Source organism: Podarcis muralis, chromosome 12 (genome assembly GCF_964188315.1).
Source record: "Podarcis muralis chromosome 12, rPodMur119.hap1.1, whole genome shotgun sequence".
NCBI classification, from domain to species: domain Eukaryota; kingdom Metazoa; phylum Chordata; class Lepidosauria; order Squamata; family Lacertidae; genus Podarcis; species Podarcis muralis.
The window spans coordinates 25,901,927-25,926,350 of NC_135666.1; the positions used below are offsets into that span (position 1 = coordinate 25,901,927).

Consider the following 24,424-nt stretch of genomic DNA (forward strand, 5'->3'; position numbering starts at 1 on the left):
GTTCGTTATTAGAGGTTTGTAACCCGCACCCCAGTCTCATGATCCTGTAACTGGCACTGTAGTCTGTGGCTCTGTTTTATAATATCCAAAGCACATCATTTTCCTTGCAGAAATTTGTCTTGGGTACTTATCAGTACCATTAACCTAATTGTGCTATTTTGTATTATGTTTGACAATGTCTGCAATTTGCTGCCAAATATCTAGCAAAACTCAACCCCCTGTTTTAACACTGTGTCATTTGCATTCCTCAGTAGCACCCGTGGAAAAATGAAGTAGCAGGCCCAGAACTGATATGTAGAGTTTCATTGTCAAATCCCAGCAGAGACTGTGTTTCTGGAGAGAGAGAATCAAGTGCAGTTGAACTCTGTTTTCCCCGATAAAGCTGGGTTGACTGCAGAGGGATCAGACACTTGAAGCATCCTTAGCCAATGAAGCAAAGGGGTATTGAAGAGCACAAATGCTATCTTGTTTGTGTTTTAAGATGGCCCCATATTTTTCATGTTGACTTTGAGGGGAAGATGGCGAGAGAGAGCCCTGGGATTTTGGTTTGGATTTGTTTGTTCTTCTGGGTGGGCAAGGGCCCTGTAAAATAAACTCAGGCCCTCTGTGGGAAAAGTGTGTTTGGCTTGATCAGAGTTTCCTTTGGAAACACCCCCCCCCCTTCAGAGACCCTGCCCTTGTTCTGGGAGATAACGATTTTTGTTAGGGTAATTATATTGGGCAGGGGGTGACATTGTTTCTTTCCCTGCTTTATTTCAATGCACTCACTGCTCTGGAGCAGCAGAGGTTCAAGGTCGCTTTTCCTCAAGAGATAGACTAAAGAAGAGAGGTAACAACTTCCTTCTGTTACAGGATACTGCTGCTGCTTTTGTTCTTACTCTCATTTTTTTTAATGCTCCCCTCCAGAACCAGAAATAATTGCAAAACTTACTGATGTGTCAGAATGACTGTCTCTCTCTCAAACAGGGAACCAAAGGTCCATACCCTTCCTCTGCTCGCAGTAGGGTAGTTACTTATGCACCGCAAAAATAACATAGGTTTGCATAATACATTGCATGTGCTAATATGTGTCTTGCTGCCGATTTAGGGATAATTGCTATAGTTCAAAAAGAAAGGCGATAGAGGCAGTGACCATTTTGCACGGGGGTTCTGTTCCTGGCCCCAGTGTGCATCTGCAGAACCCACATTAGCCTGCTCTGCCCCCATTCTGCCCTCTTCCAAGTCAAAAAGGACCTGCCCATCGGTGGTTACACATCAGTTAAAAAGGTAAAGGGACCCCTGGGCATTAGGTCCAGTCGTAGCCGACGGGTTGCGGCGCTCATCTCACTTTATTGGCCGAGGGAGCCGGTGTACAGCTTCTGGGTCATGTGGCCAGCATGACTAAGCCGCTTCTGGCAAACCAGAGCTGCGTACGGAAACGCCGTTTACCTTCCCGCAGGAGCGGTACCCATTTATCTACTTGCACTTTGACGTGCTTTCGAACTGCTAGGTTGGCAGGAGCAGGGACCCAGCAACGGGAGCTCACCCTGTCACAGGGATTCGAACCACCAACCTTCTGATCGGCAAGTCCTAGGCTCTGTGGTTTAACCCACAGCACCACCAACGTCCCACACATCAGTTGGACAGATGCAAAAAGGTTGCCGCCTCCACGTCTTGCCTCGGTTGGGAAAACAGTGACCCCTGTGGCCCATTATGGCCCTTGATGTGAAAAATTGTCCCCACCCCTGTCTTACAGTTCACTATTAGCTACAACTCTGTCAAACCATATTCACCTGTTTGAAGTACAGTGGTACCTCAGGTTAAGTACTTAATTCTTTCCGGATGTCCGGACTTAACCTGAAACTGTTCTTAACCTGAAGCACCACTTTAGTTAACGGGGCCTCCTGCTGCTGCCGCGCCGCTGGAGCACAATTTCTGTTCTCATCCTGAAGCAAAGTTCTTAACCCAAGGTAATATTTCTGGGTTAGCGGAGTCTGTAACCTGAAGCATATGTAACCCGAGGTACCACTGTACCAGAAATAAAGATTTAATAAGGTTTAACATTTGCCATAAGTTTCTCAACTAAAATTTTTCTTTTTATCAGATTATTTCATCCTGCTTTTTAAAATTTCAGCCGATTTTATTCCTTTTTAAGAAAACAACCAGATGCTGGGAAATAAATGTAATATAGATGGTGTGATTGTTTTGTCATAGTTATGCTGAAAGAGGGCCAAATGTTTCCCTTCCCCCCTCTTGAGTTTGAGAGGCCTCCGTGGCTCCATTCCCACCGCTATGGGAAGTTGATGTGTTCATTTCACCCTTAAAAATCTGCACAACAGCTCTGGTTACATCTCACTTAACACTGCAGCTGATAGGAGCGTCTCAAAAGTCAAATAGCATGAGGCAGGGCAAGCTGGTGATGACAGCTTAAGGCGCTACACTTAACCTTGGAAATAAATTTTGCTCTTTGCTTGCAGTTGTTGGATGTGGCCAAGTAATTCTGCCTGCCACTCTCATATGCATTCACACCACTGCTATATATATAAATGCACCCAACACTGTCTCTGACTTTGTTTTAAATGCCTTCGTTCATAATGTTCTCAACTGACTCCTCCATCTCTCTCCTTCCACAGCTTTTTGTTTGTCCTGCCAAAAGCTACAAGATAAGCTGGTTTTAGAGAAGTACCCAGATGTGTGTGAGGAAGGGCCTTTTTCTCATGCCAGAAAAAAACACACCAGACAATTTGGCTCCATCACGGTGGATCTCTGTCCCCCTTCCCTTTGTTTTAGTGAAAACTACAATACAGGCAAGTCCTACCCATATTAACAACACTGATAAACGGAACTCAGGAAAGGTAGGGGTTTTTTTGAGAGAGAAAGTTGTCAATAGTTTGCTTTAACCCAAGGATAGAGAAGCAGTTGTCATCCAGATGTTTTCAGACTACAACTTCCATCATCCCAGACCATCGGCTATGCTGGCTGGGTCTGATGGGGGTTGGCGTCTGGCAACATCTGGCTGCACGGGCGTATCAATAAAACCAATACAAATCTGAGGTTCTGCCCCCCACCCAAAAAAAGTCTGCTCCCCTAAGAAAACTCCTGAAAGGTCACTGGTTCCCCTCCTAACTTAAACCCTGAAAGCTGAGAAAAATGGCCACAGATGATGATGATGATGATGATGATGATAATAATAATAATAATAATAATAATAATAATAATAATAATAATAATAATATATTATTTGTACCCCACCCATCTGGCTGCGTTTCCCAAGCCACTCTGGGCGGCTTCCATAGAAACCAAAAATACACTAAAATATCACACATTAAAAACTTCCCTGAACAGGGCTGCCTTAAGATGTCTTCTGAATGTCAGGTAGTTGTTTATCGCTTTGACATCTGCTGGGAGCGCGTTCCACAGGGCGGGCGCCACTACCGAGAAGGCCCTCTGCCTGGTTCCCTGTAGCTTTGCTTCTCGCAATGAGGTAACCGCCAGAAGGCCCTCGGCGCTGGACCTCAGTGTCCAGGCAGAACGATGGGGGTGGAGACGCTCCTTCAGATATACAGGACCAAGGCCGTTTAGGGCATTAAAGGTCAGCACCAACACTTTGAATTGTGCTCGGAAACGTACTGAGAGCCAAGCATTTTCTGAGGATTTTTTGCCATTCCTCATTCTTCCTTCTGGCAAAAAAATACTCAGCTTGCCTTTTGGGGGAAAGTCAGAAGCACAGCCTTCTTAGTTTGTTGAAAAGCAAGAAGTCCTGAAAGATGGGAGGAATCATGGTGGGGTGAAGAAAAAGCAGCAGCAGCAGCTTGGGGCATTTTTGAGAGTATTATGGCATAAGGCAGGGGTCAGCAAGGTTTATCTTGCCTAGCTGGATTGGTCCTGCGGAGATCCCTCCATGGGCCGCATTGCTTGTGTGCGCCCATGATTTCCGGCGTCTGCGCATGCACAGACATGACATGATTTCTGGCGCCACGGAAGTGAGTCCCTGCGCTGCGCCGGTTTAGTGCAGCACATGAGCAGGCAGCTCGGTTTGGGAGCGGCTTATGGGCCGGTCAAATGACCTCCGTGGGCTGCTTCCAGCCCATGGGCCTTAGGTTGCTGACCCCTGGCATAAGGTTTTGTGGAGGATAGTCCTCTTCATCAGATGGATGAAGAACTGCCTCAGTAGCCAATGTGGTTGGATCCAGGACCTGGGAGACCAGCGTTCAAATCCCCATGAAGTTCACTGGGTGACCTTGGGCCAGTCTAACCTACTTCACAGGGTGGTTGTTTGGGAGGGCGAGAACCAGGGAGGCCACCTCCAGCTCCTTGGAGAAAAACGCAGAGGTTGTAATTGCAATAACTGTATTTGAGAGTAGACGGGAAGAAGAAACGGAGCGCGGAGGGGTCAAGTGGCCCTGAAACGGTGCAAGTCGGTGACGACCCTCCGCGAAGTCGCAAGAGTGCCAAATGAAGACAACGAGGACCCTTCGCAAGAGCAGCGTGCAGGCGCCAGACCTTGTGGGCGTCGTACCGCTTGCTTCTGTGGGAAACGAGCTTTCTCCTCGCCAGAGAAGCTCCAGCCCGGACGCTCTTTTGGAATGGCCAGCGGCGGCGGCGGCGGCGGCGTCGTCCGCGTTTGGCGGGCTCGGCCCTCCTGCCTCCCCTCCCCGTCGCGGCCCGGCCAAGGCCACCAGGGGGCGCCCACTCAGGCACTCCTCGCGCGCTGCCCCGACGGCCCGCGGCGGCGGGCTTTGCGCCTCCCTCGCCATGCCACCTCCTGGCAGGCGGGCGGGCGGGCGGCGCGCGCAGAGCGAGGCGCGGGGGCGGCGGCGGCCAGAGGTAGCCCGGCGAGGCTCCCAGCGGCGCCTTTCAAGCTCCTCGCCGCCGCTTGGGACTCCTGAGGAGAGCGAGCGAGCGAGCGAGGGAGGGAGCGGCTGCCGGGAGGATGTGGAGGCGGCGGCGGAGGCTGCTGCTGGTGCCGCTGCTGCTGCCGCTGCTCGGGTCGTCGTCGTCGGCGGCGCCTTGGTGCGGGCGCTGCGCTGCAGGCGGCGGCGCGCTGCTCTCGCTGCTGCTGCTCCTGGCGCCGCTGGCCGGGACGCTGCGCGCCTTCAACCTGGACCAGGAGAAGCTCGCCGTCTACGGCGGCCCCGACGGCAGCTACTTCGGCTACGCGCTGGATTTTTACAGCCCTGCGCCCCACGCGTAAGTAGCGCCCGGCGCTTTTATGTATATATAGGGCTCAGCGCCTGCGGAGCCCTCGCCGCCCGTCCTCGCGAGCTGGTGGGAGTCGGTCGGCTGCCCTTGAGAAGGACGGAGGACGTTGCCTCGTGCCGGATCAGGCCCACTGGTCCATCGAGCTCGGTGCGTTGACCGGCAGAGGCTCTCCGGGGTTTCAGGCAAGGGACTCTGCCCGGCTCCTACCTGAACCCGGGACCTTCTACATCCCAAGCAGATGCTCTGCCCCTGAGCCCGCGGCCAAGAGCAATGCGCGCACTCCTCCCTAGCGGTAGCTGTCTAGGCGCGGCTACTCGGAAGCAAGTCCAAAGAAGTACTTACTCCCAAGTCAGCGAAGGGATTGCAGCTGGCTTACTCGAAAGTCAGCAGCTCCGCTGAGCCCAGCGAGACATACTTTCCAGTAGGCGTACATAGGCGAGGCTACTTACCTGGGAGTGAGCCCATTGAACTCGATGGGGCTTACTTCTGAGTAGACATGCACGGGACGGTCTACTCATCATACAGCGAGAGATTGCAATGGGCTGGTGGGAAGGTCCACCGGTAGGTCTTCTGAGATCTGGACTAGAGAATCGAGTGGATCCTGTATCCTTCTTAGTCCAGATCGCAGAGTCCGGAATGATTTCAAGGCAGTTACGTTGACCCAAATGCAGCGTCTCTTGCTGTTTGATGCATGTGGACAGATCGCGAGGCATCCAGTATCCTTTTCCTCCAGAGCAGCGTCACAATGTGCAGGTCTACCGATCCGTGGGGTTGATGTGAAGAACACATTTAAAGCATATCCCACCCCACTCCCTCAAAAGATTCTTGGGAATTGCAGTCTGTCAAGGATGATGAGAGTTGTAGCTCTGTGAAGGGAAACTAAAGTTTCCAGGATTGTTGGGGGGGGGGTTGCTTTAAATGCATAGTGCCCATACTGTACACAGCCATGGTGCTGAAATCAATGCAATTGTAGAAATCTAGCTTTAAGTAGGAGTTTCTGTGAGGCTGCGTCAGGGGCACATATAGGCTCAGTGGCACAGCCTGACAGTATCACTGGCAAGTCACTTGGGATGTACCCCCTGGGTTTAGACTGTGTATATTTCACAGAGCATCTGTGAAGCCCATTAAGAACAAGTTGTGTGTGTGTTACAGTGAAATGCTTTCTGCAACTTAAATAGAAGCGCATTTTTCTGCTGATTCAGCCCTACTGAATTTGACAGGATTAAAGCCAATTACTTTGCCTTAACTGGGCAGGAAATCAAACTGCAATTGTCCAATTTAAGGTGCACAGCAGTTTTCTATTGATAGTAGTTCTGTGGACTCTCTCTTTAGACGTCAGTGGTGCTGCACTAAAACCTCTCTCTTGTAAGCTGTGGATTGTTGAATAGACTGATCTGATTGCTTTGATGAGACCAGGTGTGGCCATGGGCAGGCTTGCATGCCATCAGCCTGTATTACTGTACATGTAGTAGCAGAATGCGTAGATCAGGCATAGGCAAACTCAGTCCTCCAGATGTTTTGGGACTACAGCTCCCATCATCCCTAGCTAACAGGACCAGTAGTCAGGGATGATGGGAATTGTCATCTCAAAACATCTGGAGGGCCGAGTTTGTCTATGCCTGGCATAGATTTACTCCACTGAAAAGCATGGTGCTTGAGATGAGTTCTGTTTGCAGTGTTTGATCTGTGATGTCCCATTCACACATACATGTGGTGTTTGCAGTAGCCTAGTAATGAATGTAGTGGGACGCGGGTGGCGCTGTGGGTTAAAGCCTCAGCGCCTAGGACTTGCCGATCGAAAGGTCGGCGGTTCGAATCCCCGCAGCGGGGTGCGCTCCCACTGCTCGGTCCCAGCGCCTGCCAACCTAGCAGTTCGAAAGCACCTTCGGGTGCAAGTAGATAAATAGGGACCGCTTACCAGCGGGAAGGTAAACGGCGTTCCGTGTGCTGCACTGGCTCGCCAGATGCAGCTTGTCACGCTGGCCACGTGACCTGGAAGTGTCTGCGGACAGCGCTGGCTCCCGGCCTATAGAGTGAGATGAGCGCACAACCCTAGAGTCTGTCAAGACTGGCCCGTACGGGCAGGGGTACCTTTACCTTTACCTTAGTACTGAATGTACACATATGAATGGCTCCTGGGTCTATCGAATATTTGGAGGGGATGTGGACCAGGGGCAGGAGAGAGTCATCCCGATATTTGAGTAATGAATCCATGGAATGTTGGCATCACATTGGAGATCTGCAAGTGGATTTGCTGGAGCAGGGAAGATGCTGGTGTATGACTTATTGGCCAGCTTTGGGGCCAACGCCTATACTGAGCAAATGGAGCATAGTGTCTAAGAGCTATGAAAGCCCCTGGTTGGAGTCTTCCACCACTAACTCGCATGGTAGCCTTAGACAAAGCCATTCTTTCTCAGCCCTTAGTCCTCCTGTCTCCAAAATTGGGAGATAATAATACTGACTTACCTTAAAGCAGGGATGGGAAACCTGTAGCCCTCCAGATGTTGCTGGACTACAACTCCCATCATTCCTCACCATTGGCCATGCTAGCTAGGTCTGATGGAAGCTGGAGTCCAACAACATCAGTGGCAGGGTGGGGTCCCTCAAACCTGCCTCCTCTCTGCCTTCAGCATATGATGGTGGTGCTGACAGTAGTGACTGATGCCACCAGCCTCCAATGGATGGTGGTGATGTGAGAGCCAGTTCATAGACTCACAGATTCATAGAATTGTAGAGCTGGAAGGGGGCCACAAGGGTCATCTAGTCCAACCCTTTGTAATGCAGGAATCGTTCACCCAATGTGGAGCTCGAACCCATGACCTTGAGATGAAGGGTCTCATGCTGTACCGAATGAGCCCTTTGGCCTTCTTACTGAGATCAACAGAATTTGCCTGGTGAAGCCAAAAGTCTGTTTACGCAGCAGTTTCCCCCAGATGGCTCACAAACAGTTCACAACCCCTAGTTGTTTGTTTGTTCCTAGCTTCTTGCGATGAGTAGTGCACTGCCTCTAAACATACATAGAGCTTGTTTGTAGCAATGTCATGACCACTGACAGACCTATCCCTTGTGACTCCCTTTCATCTTTGCTTTGAAAGCTGTCTACTCTACTGGACCTCGCAATGTAATGTGGCAATGAATTTTTCTTAAGTTGAGAACATAAGAAGAGCCCTGCTGGATCAGGCCAAAGGCCTGTTTAGCCCAACATCCTGTGTTCCACAGAGATAAGCCAAATGTTTCTGTGAAACCCACCAGCAGGGCATGGGGGCATGTTAATGATGAGCTTGCTGGAGAAGTTGTCCTGTAACCCTATTTAGATGTTCAAAGAACACGGCAGAAGGCGGAATGCATGGCGTAGCTTCCCAGGTGGCATGTATGTTGGATTAGCATCCCCTCAAGACCTTCATCCAAGTCATTTATAAAGACATTGAACAACAATGGGCCTAGGACAGAACCCTGCAGCACTTTTTTTTCAATGATGATTAGGAAATGTTCATGAGCACTCTTTGGATTTGGTTACCAGCTTCTCCACAAGAATATCATGGAGGACTTTGTCGAAAGCCTTCCTGAAATCAAGACACACTATGCCCACAGTATTCCCTTATCCACCAAGCTTGTAACTCAAAAAAGAACGAAATGAGATTCATCTGGTATGACTTGTTTTTGAGAAACCCATGCTGGGTCTTAGTAATCACAGCATCCTTTTCTAAGTGCTTACCAACCGTTTAATTACTTATTCCAAAAAGTGCTTGACCATTATTTATTCTTGTTGAATGCTTATAAGTTTTTTTTTAAATTAGCTATTGAGCTAGCCTTCAGCAAACAGCCATGTTTCAATGAAACGGCTGACCTTTGATATTTCATCCTTGTTCATGAACGCCTATGGATGTTTTGCAGAGTAAGTGTCCTAGTTGGAGCTCCTAAGGCCAACACTACCCAGCCAGACATCGTGGAAGGAGGAGCAGTCTACCATTGCCCTTGGCCAGCTGCTGACTGTAAACAGATCCCATTTGATAATACAAGTAAGTGAACTGGTTCTGTGTCAACATCGGTATGGAAGCATGCAGTTGAATCCAAGTTCTGATGAAGCTGTGCCCACTCCCTGTGGCATTCCCTCCAATGGTGGTCATTTGCCTGATCTAACTCTCTGCAACTTTGCTTGTATGTATGTGCTTTGTGAGGAAGGATTCCATGGGGTTCCCCAAAGAGAGAGCAGTGCTATGACCTCCAGTGCTTCTACTTAGGCCACATTCATACTATACATTTAAAGCACTATGGCACTATTTTGAACATGGCTTCCTCCAAAGAATTCTGGGAGCTATAGCTTGTTAAGGGTGTTGAGAGTTTCTTCCCCCCTCCCAGAGTTACAATTCCCAGAGTTCCCTGTGAAGGATTGATTGTTCAACCACTCTGGAAATTTTAACTCTGGGGTATAAACGTCTCCTAACAACTCGCAGCACAGGAGCTATCCCACCCATGAGGCAAGGTAAGGCAACTTGCCTCAGGCGGCAGGATCTACAGGGCCACCAGATCAAGTCTCCAAGAAATGAATAGCCTGCTGCTGCTGTGGTGGCAACAATGGCTGTGGCACGCTCCTTGGAGGCCAGATCTGACACTACCTTGGCAGCGCCCCCACTCCATGCCACATCTACAGCAGCCTCCTGGCAAATAGGAGGCACTGCTGGTCTTCTACCGCCCTTGTTCCTGATGTAGCTCATTATTCCCATCCCGTTCCCGATATAGATTTTCACTCACCTCTTTTTTGCTATGGCAGGGGACATGGAGCGTTCTGTGATATGTCTCAGGTGCCAACCTGTATTGGTCCAGCCCTGCTCAGTGCCCTTGGCAAACTACAGTTCCCATAATTATTTGGGGAAAGTCAGAAGTCTTTAAAGTGGCACCATGGTGTTGTGAATGTGGTCTTAGGCTCTCCACCTTCACTAACTTTCCTGGGTGTCCTGAACCTTCCCCCACCCCGGATGTTTTCATGCAATGTGATTTACACTGGAGTCCTTGTTTTTGTTTCGTGTTTCTTTTTTTAAGAGGACTGGCCTTGAGTTTTACATAGCGAGCTCCTTGTTCAGTGTTCCTCTCTGAAGCTGAAATCTGTGTGCACTCAGTGTTTAGCACCCAGTCTTTTGCATCTCCATATGCGCGGGGATTTCTGTCTGGTTGGGTGGAGCGAAAAGGTACCCTTGCGCTGCATGCTTATTTAATTCTTTTCAGAGGGGAGAACTTTCTTTCAGGATAATGGAGGCTGGGTGGAAACCAGTGTAGGCATCATATGGATGGATTGCAAACCCCTCCCCCACCCCCTCCGACAGATGGTTCCTATTTAATTAAAGGGAAAACACATTTGAGACAATTCGGGCTGTTTATGTTTGCTGTTGTTTTCCCTTTATGGCCCTTGAAAACCATTTAGTGCTAGTGTCTTCTGAAACATTAAAACTGAAAGGTTTTAATTTAGTCAGATCTGATCTTTAGAAGGGATGGGGGCTATGATTCATGGAACTTAGTTTAACTTTAGTGGTGCTTTCTTGAGAACTTGGGTACACCCAGCCCCCTTTCTGCAAACATCTATTTCAAAACTTCCCTGAGAGGGAGGCAAAATTAGTAAGGTGATACCTTTGGACACACCAGTGTCTTCCGAGGGAGGTCTCCTTCAGACTCATGTACAGTAAGGAGGCTGGAAGTGAAACCCAGCTCAACAAGCAAAATTTAGATGGGTACAAACATTGTACAGTATTGTGTAATTCGCCCTATGTCCTGCCTGAGCACATGAGATGCTTGTGGGACAACAGAGAAAGAAATCTTAAGGACACAGTCCTTTGTAATGACTCAGTTACAAAGAAACAATGGTGTTCCCACCCCACAATAGCTTTAAGAATCCCCATGTAGCTATACAGTTCCCAGACTTTTAAGTGTGTTGTCAAAGTTCTATCTTACAACCAAACAAGACTCCCCCAATGGGAGGTATGTTTGACCAGGTGACAGGGTGCTGTAATCATATCTCTCAGTAATTTACTTTGGGATCTATAGCAGAGCAGAAGTTGGATCAGGGTCTACTGGTAGAGCTCTGGGTGATCTGTGGTAGATCAGCAGGGATTCCTGGGTCCCAATTGTTTCAAATTTGCAACAACAAGGGCTTTCTTTTTCCTCTTTATTGCAGGAACCCACTTAAAAGAGGAAAAAGAAAGTCCTTGTTAAGGAAGCTTAAGGAGAGAAAAAGAGAGAGCAGATTTCTGTGTTAAAGAGTTCTGAACTCATTTCTGGTACCAAACGGACACTCCTGAGCTGAACTTGTGTTCAGAGGTGCCTTGCTCCTTAATCCTAAATATGCCATGTCTGCTACTGCTACCACCACCACCTGGTCACTATTTTACAGCAGGTTCCAGTTGATGGACCTTGGGACTCTAGTAAAAACAGCAGATTGAGAAATAGGTACACTGAGGGAATGTCCATGTTGTATGACCAGAATGTTGAGTTTACTTACATTCTTTGCGTATGTGTTTTCCCACAGCAGGTGTAGGGAGCCTTTGACCCTTCAGATGTTGCTGAACCACAGCTTCCATCATCCCTGAACTCTAGGTTGAAGAACACTTCCCTAGCCCACTGAGAGCTGGTCATGTATGCCTGCTGATGTGCCACCAATGTGCACAGAATGATAATGTCTTTTGACAAACTTCTGTAAGCTCTCCTAAACGTGAGTTAGTGGCGGTAGAACAGGACCTGGATTCCTATGTCTGTAGGCAAGCACACATGATCTCCTTGCCACAGGTTGTGGACAGGTAAAAGTCAAGAGGAACAAAATTATCCCTGCAGCTGACATTTGCAGATGCAGTCATGAAAACAGGTTCTCAGAACTGAGAATTTATGGGCAAAGGTTTGTAGGAAAGGAAAGAACAATAGTGGATCAATGCTCTCAGAAGTAAGGAGCACAGGAATGCAGAAACAGGTTGGAGGTAGGATGCTAAGAGACAGTGTTAGAAACTGAGATATGAAAGCTAGGAGCTAAATGGAACCTTGAATATAAGTTATGGGTGCAACAATGGAATGTCTAGGCACACTTTTTTTTAATAACGAGAATACAAAGCTAAAAATGAATGAATTGCAACTAAAATATTGTGTTCATTTTTCACATGGTCTAGTCCTTCCCAAGCCCACCCACCTAATATTCTTAAGACAGTCTCTTCTCCAGTCTTCAGAGAGTAGCTGGAAGTGGGGAGACAGAAAAAGGTCCTCCTTTCCTTCCACTCTATGGTTTTAATCTGAAATCTTGGGCACAGTACTGCGCCCAGAGCTCAGAAACTGCTCACACTAATGAAATTCCCTGTCGCAAAATGCGCCTAGAACAATGGGAGTTTCAAACACTGCTAACAGCACAAATTTACTGATTGCATTAACATTCATATAATCTCTGTACCTTCCTTTGGCTACTACTGTATTGCGACTCCAGAAATACATCCTGGCCCTTTAAGCACATTTGGAGTTACTCATGCTGAACTAAACTAGAGGAAATAGCATTCAGGTCTTGGAATAATGTGATGAACAATATGTACAAAATCTCTAGTTTAAATATCTGCGTTAGTGAGTGTATGTGTGAGAGAGTTTCGCTATGCCATGCTGTCCTTAGAATGTTTCATTAGAAGTAAGCCCATTCAATGAGCATATTCTTTCTCCATCAAGTTTCCTTAGAATCATGGCTTTAGTTGACTAGCACACATACTTTCAAGTATCATAGTGGACTCATTTCCCAAATTTGTCTTGCACCTGTATCTGAAAGAGAGAGAGAGAGAGAGAGAGGGAGAGAGAGAGAGAGAGAGAGAGAGAGAGAGAGAGAGAGAGAGAGAGAGAGAGAGAGAAGTCACCAATCCAGATAATGTAGCACTGGAAAGTAATTAGAATTCACCTTGTTAATATAGCCATGCTCTCTGGAGCTACAGGTAGCACCTCTTGGCAGCGTCTGGGAGTGTGTGTGTGTGTGTGTGTGTGTGAGAGAGAGAGAGAGAGAGAGAGAGAGAGAGAGAGAGAGAGAGACTATTTCACCAGGCTCTGTTGTGAGTGTGCAAGGACAACAGCACCAAGAACACCACAGACCTGGGAAGGAGACTTTGACATCATATGCCTCTAGCATCACACATCGCCAGCATCCAAATTCAGAGGCAAGCCAGGAGTCAAATTCCATCTGGCTGGATGAAGAGAAGCCCTGTCTCCTGGAGACAGTGACATCCAGTGTTAAGAACATAAGAATCCCACTGGATCAGGCCAGTGGTCCATCTAGTCAAGCATCCTGCCTTCACAGTGACCAGCCAGATGTCTATGTAAAGCCCGGAAGCAGGATCTAAATGTAACAGCATTGTCCTCATGAGACAATGCTTCTCCCCTGAGCTCACTGCTGGTCATGCAATGACAGGAGGGATACCAGAGACCTAGGGAGTGATGCTGACCACAACCCTCCAGCTTCTCTTTCTTAGCTGTCCACCACCAAGGGATGAGCCAGGAGCCAAGTTTCATCTGTAGCCAGGCTTCTTGTGTTGTTTTAATCTGTTTTCTTGCAGTTCATTTGACTAGACTTTGGGCTCTAAATCTTGCAACAAAAGAAAAGTCATTTTAATATGACTAGTCAGAGCCACACAAGGAAACATTTTGGTGGCACCAAGCTGAACCTCTGATGTCTTACGTCACTGCTCGGTCCTTTCCCACTCGCAAAAAGAGATTTTCCAGTTTATTGAAGAATGGGAATGGAAGCCAACTGGCATTAATTACAGACAAATGGGACTGGAACAAACACTACAGTCATTTTATAGACTTGGGGTTTGCTAATACCAACGTTCTGGGTGTGACCTCAAAAAGAAAATGAGAGTTGGGTGGGCAGGGGTGTGTTAATACATAATATTTTAGGTCTGAATATCCAAAAGCATAGTGTAACATAAAAGAAAATTAGTTTGGGCGTAATTTGAAATTCATTTATTTTTCCACAAAAAAATACAATAAATGATTAACTCTTAGTGTTGCATGAATGTGGACTCTGGACAACAGCTACAGGCAAGAAGTTAAAGCAGGTCCAGTCCAAGGGCCACATTCTACCATTAACAACCTTTCAGGGGCCACATGCCAATGGTAGTCAAGGCCAGAGGCAAAAGTTGTTGGGGCAATGACTTTAACCGTAGGATACATTCCAGCATCTTAAAAAGCAGAGACATCACCTTGCCAACAAAGGTCTGTATAGTTAAAGCTATGGTTTTCCCAGTAGTGATGTATGGAAGTGAGAGCTGGACCATAAAGAAGGCTGATCGCCGAAAAATTGATGCTTTTGAATTATGGTGCTGGAGGAGATTCTTGGGAGTCCCATGAACTGCAAGAAGATCAAACCTATCCATTCTTAAGGAAATCAGCTCTGAGTGCTCACTGGAAGGGCAGATCCTGAAGCTGAGGCTCCAATACTTTGGCCACCTCATGAGAAGAGAAGACTCCCTGGAAAAGACCCTGATGTTGGGAAAGGTTGAGGGCACAAGGAGAAGGGGACAATAGAGGACGAGATGGTTGGACAGTGTTCTCGAAGCTACCAGCATGAGTTTAACCAAACTGCGGGAGGCAGTGGAAGACAGGAGTGCCTGGCGTACTCTGGTCCATGGGGTCACAAAGAGTCGGACACGACTAAACAACTAAACAACAACACATTCCAGCAAATCAAAAGCTTCAGGCTTCTATATGCACCCACCCCAATCCAAGCAAGAAAAAGACCTTATCATAGTTTCCAGATAGGCAAAATCACTTGAAGAAGGCCTGAGCATGACCTGGGGAGAAGGGGTGGGGTCTGAGGAAATCCTAAAGTCCAGAGAGCCTTATTTAGTCCCCAGGCCTATGGTTTCTCTGCTCCTAACGAAAGAGGTTCAAAAGACCACATTTCAGTCTCTGCTTCCAGTTTGTCCTTAACCCCTGAGCACAGGACTCTTTAGACATGTTTTCTGAGTAAGATGGCATTTAGAAAGCATGATGGGACTTGTAACCTTTCAATGCGTGGAGACCCCACAGCACACTTGGATGAGTTTCTGGCTTCCTCCGCCAACAATACTTGCCGCACAAGTCAGCAGAGCAGGAGCAGGGGATGAGGACACTTCCTACAAGCGGCCTTTGTGAAATAGCCATAACAGCAATTCCTCTGTTTTGGTCCAATTTTGAAACTATTGCAACATTGTCACCCAAAGCTTCAGAATGCATGGCTGACTTGGAGCAACGGCACGATCTCTCTTGCAGCAGCTTTATGCTGGAAGTTTATGAATGGCTGTTGCTGAGGATCTGAGCATAATAAGACCCCTGTGGGATCAGACCAAAGGCCTATCTGGCCCAGCATCCTGTTTTCCTCAATGGCCTTCCAGATGCCAGTGGGAATCCTGCAAGCTAAAATTAGGGAAATATTTATTTTGCCCTAATGGGGAATAGCTTCCCTTGCTGGTTGCTCTCCAGCAAGTGCTATTAAGAAGCATGCACCTTATCTTCTTGGATCCTCTTTGCATTTGTCTAATCCCCCTTGAATGCTGCCTAAGGTGGTACCCACTGCCGCATTTTATGGCTGCCAATTCCATAGTTTAACCGTGTGAAGATGTACTTCATTTGTCTCTTCTGAGCTTTCCGCTATTCAGCTTCACCAAATGACCCAGAGTTCTGCTGTTTTGACAGAAGGAGAAAAAAAATCTCCCCCTACTTTCTTTCCAGCATACATACTCTTACAAATCTTTACCATTACTCACCTTTTACAGCTGGGTCATCATTTTCATGGAGCTGTTCACCAAAACCCCCAAGATCCCTTACCTGCCCTTTGTCTCTGCTCACTATCCCCTCATGGAAGGAGAGGCTCACACTCTCCTTCACTGCCCAGCACAGGGTAACTGTTTGTGTTAATACCCATTAAAAAGGTAAAGGTAAAGGGACCCCTGACCATTAGGTCCAGTTGTGACCGACTCTGGGGTTGCGGAGCTCATCTCGCTTTATTGGCTGAGGGAGCCAGCATACAGCTGGCCAGCATGACTAAGCCACTTCTGGCGAACCAGAGCGGCGCATGGAAATGCCGTTTAACTTCCCACCGGAGCGGTACCTATTTATTTAGTTGCACTTTGACGTGCTTTCGAACTGCTAGGTTGGCAGGAGCAGGGACCGAGCAACGGGAGCTCACCCCATCGTGGGGATTCGAACTGCCTACCTTCTGATCGGCAAGTCCTAGGCCCTGTGGTTTAACCCACAGCACCACCCGCGTCCCTAATTACCCATTACCTTGCTTTATACTGCATGATAGTTCTTCTCCCCAGGCAATTCCTAGGGAACTGATTCAGCCTGAATTACTACACTGCTAAGCTGCCTCACACCTGGGTGAAGACTTCAAGCGTCTAGTAATCTTCTACATTTACTAACTCTAGAAATTATGGGGGGGGGGATCTTGTACCCAGGACTTTTAGGGGAATCTGTCCCCCTCTCAAACCCATAACAGTTGGTCCTCATTGTTTTCTCTGGGAGGAAAGAAGTTCAATTTGAAAAGCAAAAAGCTGTGCTCCAGATGCAAGAAATGAAGGCATGGCTTAACTATGGAGCATGCAAAATCCCCCCCAACCCATTCCAACCGTAGTGTGATAAGCACAGGGATTATGGATGGCAGCTTTGGCATCCTAAGAGCCATCCACTAAGGTGAGCAAATTGTTGTGGAATTTGGGGGTGCTTTACATGAAAAGTGAGTCTTGTGGGCATAAGAACACATCAGATTGTGCAACAGGGCTGGCCATTGGGTACATGGACTGTGGCTGATGGGAACTGGAGTCCTATAACAGATGGAGGACATCAGGTTTGGTAAGGCTGGTGCCCATCATTTCAAGGTTCTTGGAAAGACAGATGTAGTAAAGAAATAACTTCTTCCTAGGCATGCTCCTGCCAACCTAGCAGTTCGAAAGCATGTCAAATTGCAAGTAGATAAATAGGTATCTACTTATCTTCCAGCGGGAAGGTAAACGGCGTTTCTGTGTGCTGCTCTGGTTCACCAGAAGCAGCTTAGTCATGCTGGCCACATGACCCGGAAGCTGTACGCCGGCTCCCTCGGCCAATAAAGGGAGATGAGCTCCGCAACCCCAGAGTCGGTCACGACTGGACCTAATGGTCAGGGGTCTCTTTACCTTTACCTTAGGCATGCATAGTATTTCACAGCCCAATATATATTTTAATATGAGTCTCTGAACTGCCTTGTTTTTTGTTCTTTGGCACCCTTTGGATACTGGCACCCTTTGTTTCCAATATCCACTTCCTACCAGAACTGTAGCATCAGAAGGGGCTCAAAGGGTCATCAATGCAATGCAGGAATCACAGCTAAAGAAAGACATCAAACCTCTCTTCAAGACCCTCCAGTGAAGGAGAGTCCATGAGAGTCCACCCAAAAGCCCTAGTGGTGATCATGGAGGATATATAGGAAAATGCTATTCTAGGATTGCACACAGCTTCTTTCAACAGCTGTTGCTTCTTAGGCCTTTTACAATTTCCATTTTTAACACTCTTATTCCTACAAAAGGCCCCACCCCTTTTTGAATCTCCTTAATTGAGAATTGAGATTTTTAGTTTTAGGCTGGCTGAACTGGGAGCAAATAGCTCAGTTATAATTCCTGTTCCAAAGAGAGTAAATAGCTTTCCCCCTTGGTTAATTTTATTTCTTCCATGTTTCCATCTTTAAAACATCAGCAGCAAAGCCTACGTCCTGATTGCCTTACTCTGCTATTGGGTTCAGTTCCTGAAAGTCCATAAATCCTTCCCTCCGGTTGTTTTGTGTATACAAATAGGTACCCACTGATTTCAGCAGAATGAAAAGAACAGAAAACCCAAGAGCATGTTTTGGTTTGATTAGAGAGGGAGGAAGGTAGAGGAATTGCTCGCAGCCAGTAAATCTAGGGGGATGACAACCTGCAGTTGAGTTCCATTTGGGTTAAAAGGACGCCTGTGGGTCAGTTCAGGCTTTACAAATTGGCTGCTCATCGGGTGCTTCTCTCTTGGTGACTGCTGTAGTGCTTGAAGGGGAAATGAGAGTCTGAGGACACTTGCCCTGGGGGAGGGGGGGGAGCTTTTGAGATGCTGGGGACCCACAACCAATGTGTGCACCATGTGTTTACAAAATGTGGTCTTTCCTTCATGCAATAAAGCTGTTTTGTCAAAAGGCATGAGTATTATAAGGCAGAAGGCAGGGGTGAGTGTGCTAGCCCTGCCCCTTTGGTCATGTCCTCAGGCCAGCTTCTCCTGCCCTCCACATTTTGATGGGCAAACGTCTGCTGTGGAGCCTGCTGTATGCACATAGACTCTGCATTATTAATTAATTAATTAAAATTATGCACTGCCCTTCGCCCGAAGATAGCATGGCAGTTCACAAGACAAAAATACATGATAAATGCACAGATAACTAGCCAAGACAAAAACTAAACACACACACACACACACACACACATTTAACAGGCTGTAGAATATTAATCAGCCAAAGGCCTGGTTGAAGAGGAACATTTTTGCCTAAAGATTATAATGAAGGTGCCAGACAAACCTCCCTGGGGAGAGCGTTCCACAAATGAGGAGCCACTGCAGAAAAGGCCCATTCTCCTGTTGCCACCCTCCGGACTTCTTGTGGAGGAGGAATACCAAGAAGGGACTCAGATGATGAACGCAGAGTCCAGGATGGTTTATATGGGAGAAGCAGTCCTTGAGGTGTTGCAGCCCTGAGCCATTGGGACTGCAGAGGTTGAGAACCTCAAGCCCAGGGCCCAAATGCCTTTCTATCTGCCCAGATATGGTGGAAGTTGTAGCCCACAGCATCTGAAGGCTTCTATGCTGGGCACCACTGCTATCCACTGAGAAGCCTCATTCCTGACTTGATCTACATGCATATTCAGAACTTCTTTGGAGGTGTTGCTACACTTGCCCGCGCCACCTGGAGCACAACTTACATTTTGAGAGTTGTTGTTGTTGTTTGCTTAATGAGCCATCTTGGAGATTGTTGCAGCAAAAAGGTGGACTTAGAAGGATTTTAATTAATTAATAAAGGCAACCTGCCTTTGAAAATAGGGATCCTGTTGCAGTTCTCTGAAGTGGCCGGAAGGGGTAGCTGGAGAGCAATGCAAAAATACTTCCCTACACTGTCTTCACAATTCTAAATTTAAGAATATTTGTTCAGTACGATCTCTGAATCCCTATCCTGTTAAAAATGTGACACACTAAAAATATATATTTAAAAATCTTAATTTACTGTAAAATAGCTTCTTTTCTTTTCCTGAAGCCCAGAATTGTTGGAATGAGATTTTGCTAATCTTGAATGATTAGGTGGTTTTCCTTCCCCTTTGGGTGTGCTCAATCACACCTTGACGAAACAGGTTGTGCTTTTCAACCAAAGGCTGCCTCACTGTCAAGTTGCAGGAGGGGAGATCTTTGGCCAAGTGTGCAGCTGAGATAAAGCATGAGTCAGTTTGGCCAGGAACAGAGCTGATTGTAACCAGAGCCAGGTACTTGTTTAAGGAAAGGAGAGGATGTATTCTGATACGCCAGGGATTTAATTACACGGAGAAGCTATTCACTGTTAAGATGGTGAGACGCTGTGGGACATTAACTGCAAGACAGGATTTATTTCTGGAGAAAAGAAGTGAAAAGCTCACCGTCTCACTGCTTTTTGATACAAGACGTTTAGGAACCTCTAACCATGGACGGGAAAAGTGTGTGTGGTGGATGTGTGGCTCCTGTTGTCAACTGTGACTTTTAGAAAGTAAGAGATGCAGTTTAGTTAACCTGGATCTAAGGCTTGAAAAATCCACTCTCCGCTCTCAACTTAAGCCCAGAGATCCAGTATCCTCTGGATTCTGTTTTACTTCAGCTCGCATTAGCCCCAGGCAGTATGGCTAGTGGTCAGGGGTGATGGGAGGGCTACAAGTTCTAAATTTAAGAATTGGACTGGCAGTCCAAGGAAATTGCACAGGTTGAAACTATAGTGCATGCGCAGCTTTAGAATCATGATGTTGATATTGTCTTGGATGAAGCAATTTCTGACTTTATGGAGAGTGCTCCTGAAGTGGAAATATCCGCCAACTGAGTTAGATTTTCAGATTTGGATGAATTAAAGTAATCCACCGGAATACTATTTTATTTTTACTTTTTATCATTTCTTCTTCCTGTGGTACTTTTTTTTATTTAAAAAAACGCACAGACTAAATTTAGTGCTCTCTAAGCTGTATTCCATTATTTGTGGTACTTTTATGGATTTGCAGAAGCCCAGACACTCTGTTTGTAATTACTTGCCCTGTTTTCCTAGATTCCACCGGCTATTTCAGACTGCCATGTATGGAAATCACTTCCATGTCGGGAACATTTGGCACAGCCACACGTTAGCGTGTCACCATTTGATGATGGTGCCATGAAACTGTTTTGTTGCACATAACATGTGCAGGGAAGACTTGGCCAACTCTTCATGGTAGCAGTTCCAACTTTAGGATTAATGAGCCATGGTTCAGCCCTGCTGTAGGGAACAAATAAAGTTGATACTAGTAAGGGTGTAAAGGAAGGTGTTGGCTTTTGTGAAGGGAAGTCTCTGTACCATGGTGTACCATACCGGTCTCAGTCAGTGTGATGGCCTGGGATTTGGACTCAGATTCTGAACCTGAGGAATCCCAGCCTGCACAGGATTCTCCGCCTCCAGAACCAGCTTCGCTGGGGCTGGGGCATGAGCCTGAAGGGTCCTCACCTGTGCTGGATCCTCAGGTGCAGGCACCAGCTGAGTCTGCTCTGGCTCCTGAGGTGATGGAGGACCCTTGCCTGCAGGTGCTCCCCTCCCAGCCTCGTCAGAGGAAGCTGAGGTTGCCTCTGAGTCCGGTAACCCTCCAGCCTCTCCTGAGCTGCAGAGGCTCAGGGCAGAGAGGCGGAGGGAACTAAGTTCCCGCAGGAGGAGTGCTCGCCTCCAGGCCAGAAGGGGTGAGTCACCAGAGGATCAGGGCCGTCATCAGGGCCGCCCTATGCCTCAGGGCAGATAAAAACCAGCCAGCCCCAGTCCCAAGTTGCGGGAGCAACTTTTTAGGTTGCCAGTTCCTGCCTGAACCTTGTCCTGTTTGCCGGCCTGCACTCCTGACCTCTCCTGACTCCCTGCCCTACACCCAGCTTTAGCTTTTACGGACTGCCTTCATGTTGCACCTATTACCTCCGACTGGACTCGGACCTCGCCTCTCAGTTAACCCATGGGACCAGCACAGTCAGGTTTGAAGGGGCCCTGGGCACAGTATCCTCTGAGGCCTCATCACCAGCACCACCTTCTTGGGTCTGCTGTGAACAGGATGGTGGGGTGGGTGGCATAGGACCATAGGCATCTGCCTTACACAAGTCCAACCTGTAGCCCATCGAGCTTGGTATTGATTGGCAGCAGCTCTCCAGGGATTCAGACAAGGGTCTGTCCCAGCCCAACCTGGAGATGCCAGGGATTGAACTTGAAACCTCCTGCACGCAAAGCAGATGCTTTTCCACTGAGCTATGGCAAACGGCAGAGGGAAAGGGTGCTCTGAAGAGAAGCACCAGGCGAGAAGCACTTCTGCACATTTACTCATTAGGAGGAGACTAGGGCTTGTTCCTTTTAAGCCAAGGTCATGTCTGTGTTTCAGGCTTTGGGAGTTTTTGTTTTCAATCAAAGCTGCATACTTGAGCAACTTATGCGTTCAAATATGCTAGCTTAATCAAAAAGAAAACCTTTAAAGCACAAGGCTTTGCTCGTTTGGCTCCGTTTGCCCAGTGAATCAAAAAATAGTTTGCTTTTATGGGCTTTCCATTCAGGGAGGACCGTGGCCAAATTGCCGCTGTTTAGAGAGGGGAAAAAATGTATTACGTAGGAACACAGGACCCTGTCCTTTGCCAGGCATACTGTTAACTTGTTTTCCCCAGTGTTGTCCTCTGTGATTGGCACCAGTCTCAGGCAGCTACCGTATGTTTGGGCTGGAGATATCAAGGATTGAACCTGGAATTTCCTATTTGCTCTATCTAGGGCTGGACTTATGGTGCTGGTGGGGAACTTATGGGTGCCAAGCCAAAGGGGCCACCAAGCTGAGCATTTGGGCTTGGGTTCTATCTGACCAAGGGTATAGATTTTAATGGGTTTGTTCTAAATGGGACTAACATTGGACGCAACCCTTGGTATTCACTGAGTTTGCTCGTGATATCCAGAGTTAACGCTGGGGGAAACTGGAGGCCACCTCAACAGACCCACGACTGCTTCATCTAACATGTATGTTACATGAAGGGACCTCACTCAAAGTAAGATGTAATCCCATGGGGCCATCTTACTAATGCCATTACAACTGAGAAAGGTGTCAAGGAAGGCTGCACACTGGCCCTACTCTTATTTAATTTTTACATTAATTCCATGGTGGGCCATCTGCACAACATAAACTTACACCCTCCAAAGCTTGCTGGAAGACACATCTCTGTACTGCTCTATGCAGACAATGCAGCAATACTTTCAAGAACGCCTACTGGCCTCCAAAGAGCTCTGAGAGCATTAACACAATACTGCAAGGAGAACCAGCTAGAACTCAGCTATCAGAAAACTAAGATCATGGCTTCTCTCCAGGTTTTCTACTCAGCATGGGACATGAACAGGCCAAAGCTTTCAGTGTTGCAGACACTGAGCACCAATTGGATCTAGCCAGGACCCCAGCTTTTATTGCCAATGAATCCTCCAAGTACTCTGCCTTCCCTATGGCATATCTAGCTAAACTAGAAGTCCCTAAGCACCGGAGGGCCTTTACCTTGGCTCGATGTCATGTCCTCCCCTCGGTTGTCTTTGAAGGCCGATACAGGAAGATTGCTTATCTGGAGAGGCAATGCCCCTGTGACTCTGGGCAAATATAAACAACAGAGCATGTGCTTCTCCAGTGTCTTTATTATAGAGACATTCGTACTAGCCACTGCTTAAGTACCCAGGGCGCACAGGTCAATTCAATACCTCCCTGCTGCTTTCAGATGCCAATCTTACTATAACACACAATGTTGCCAGATTCTGCACAGCAGCGCTCAAGATTCAACGGATGATGACCTGTGCCACAAACTAGATATAATGAGATATAAACTCGTATTTGAGTGCTCTGTAGACTGGTATCTGTGGTCTTATATGTACTAGCCTTTTGTGCTCTTTCACTCTTGTCTGATGTTCTTACCCTTCTTTTAGACTTTCTTAGCTTCTTTTGGATTCTTATGGATATATATATATATATTCTGAATATATATATAATATATATATATATTCTGTTTTAACTCCTTTTAGGTTTGTTTGTTTGTTTTGTTTTTTAGATTTTAAATGATTTTAAATTATTGTACCCCTCCCTCCTTATGCTGGTCTACGACCATAATAAAGGTTGTTGTTGTTGAGTGTGCTCATGTTAAGTTGAGGTTGTTCTGGTTCCTTTTCATGGGTGTGTCTGGACTCTGGGGAAGCCTGGGAGCAGGAGGCCGAGTTGTATGCTGCTAGGTTTTGCAATCCCAAACAAGCCACACAACTTGACAGTGCTGCAGTGCTGGCCACAGGGGATGCCATTTATTCCAGAGCAAGCCCTGGCTCTACCACTGAGCTGCGGTTCCTCCCGTAACCAGGCAAACTACAGTGTAATTTACTATTGCTGTTTGTTGACTATGATCAGACCCCAACTTTCCTCCAAGCTGCTCAAGTTGGCATACCTGGTTTTCTTCGTCCCCACTACAACGTGGTGACATACTGTCCAACTTTTTCAGATAAAAAAATCAGGACGCGTGTCTTCCGGCATGTATTCCTGGGCAAGTCATGTGACCTGTGTCACAATCTTCGCCCTTCCCCCCCCCCCCAGTTTTTTTCAGGGTGATGGTGCAACGCAAGAGTGTGGCACTAAGAGAGGCACCCACTGCTCTCATCTTCGCTCTGTGTTCCACCACCAACAAGGGTGCCGTCAGTGGGACTCAGAATGAGGCCTTTTTTTGCGGGGGGGGGGGGGTGTCACCTTGATTGTGGAACTCTGTCTTCCAAAGTAGATTGGCCTGGCTCCTCCTCAGTTGCCCTGTAGACTTTTTAAAATTTCTACCCAGCTTTTTTAATCTTGCAACCATACTCCACTCTTATTTGTTTTTACTGTGGCTCTGAATAGTCTCCTTTTAATAGCGTGGAGATTTTGTTGTGAGCTGCCTTGGGGCAACCTTTTTAGGGCCAAGAGGTGGCACATAATTTTCTTAATATATTAGGGAA

General features: G+C 47.3%; 1 protein-coding gene across 3 annotated transcripts in view; it reads left to right on the forward strand.

Annotated features, from left to right (window-relative positions):
* The first annotated feature begins 4,912 nt into the window (after positions 1–4,912).
* The window catches only part of ITGA8 (integrin subunit alpha 8), a 119,647-nt gene continuing 100,135 nt past the window's right edge, over positions 4,913–24,424 (forward strand). For all 3 annotated transcript variants that reach the window (XM_028751564.2, XM_028751565.2, XM_028751566.2), the window contains exons 1-2: positions 4,913–5,169; positions 9,076–9,200. In XM_028751564.2, coding sequence (XP_028607397.2) covers positions 4,913–5,169; positions 9,076–9,200 — 382 coding nt within the window. The remainder of the gene's footprint in view (positions 5,170–9,075; positions 9,201–24,424) is intronic.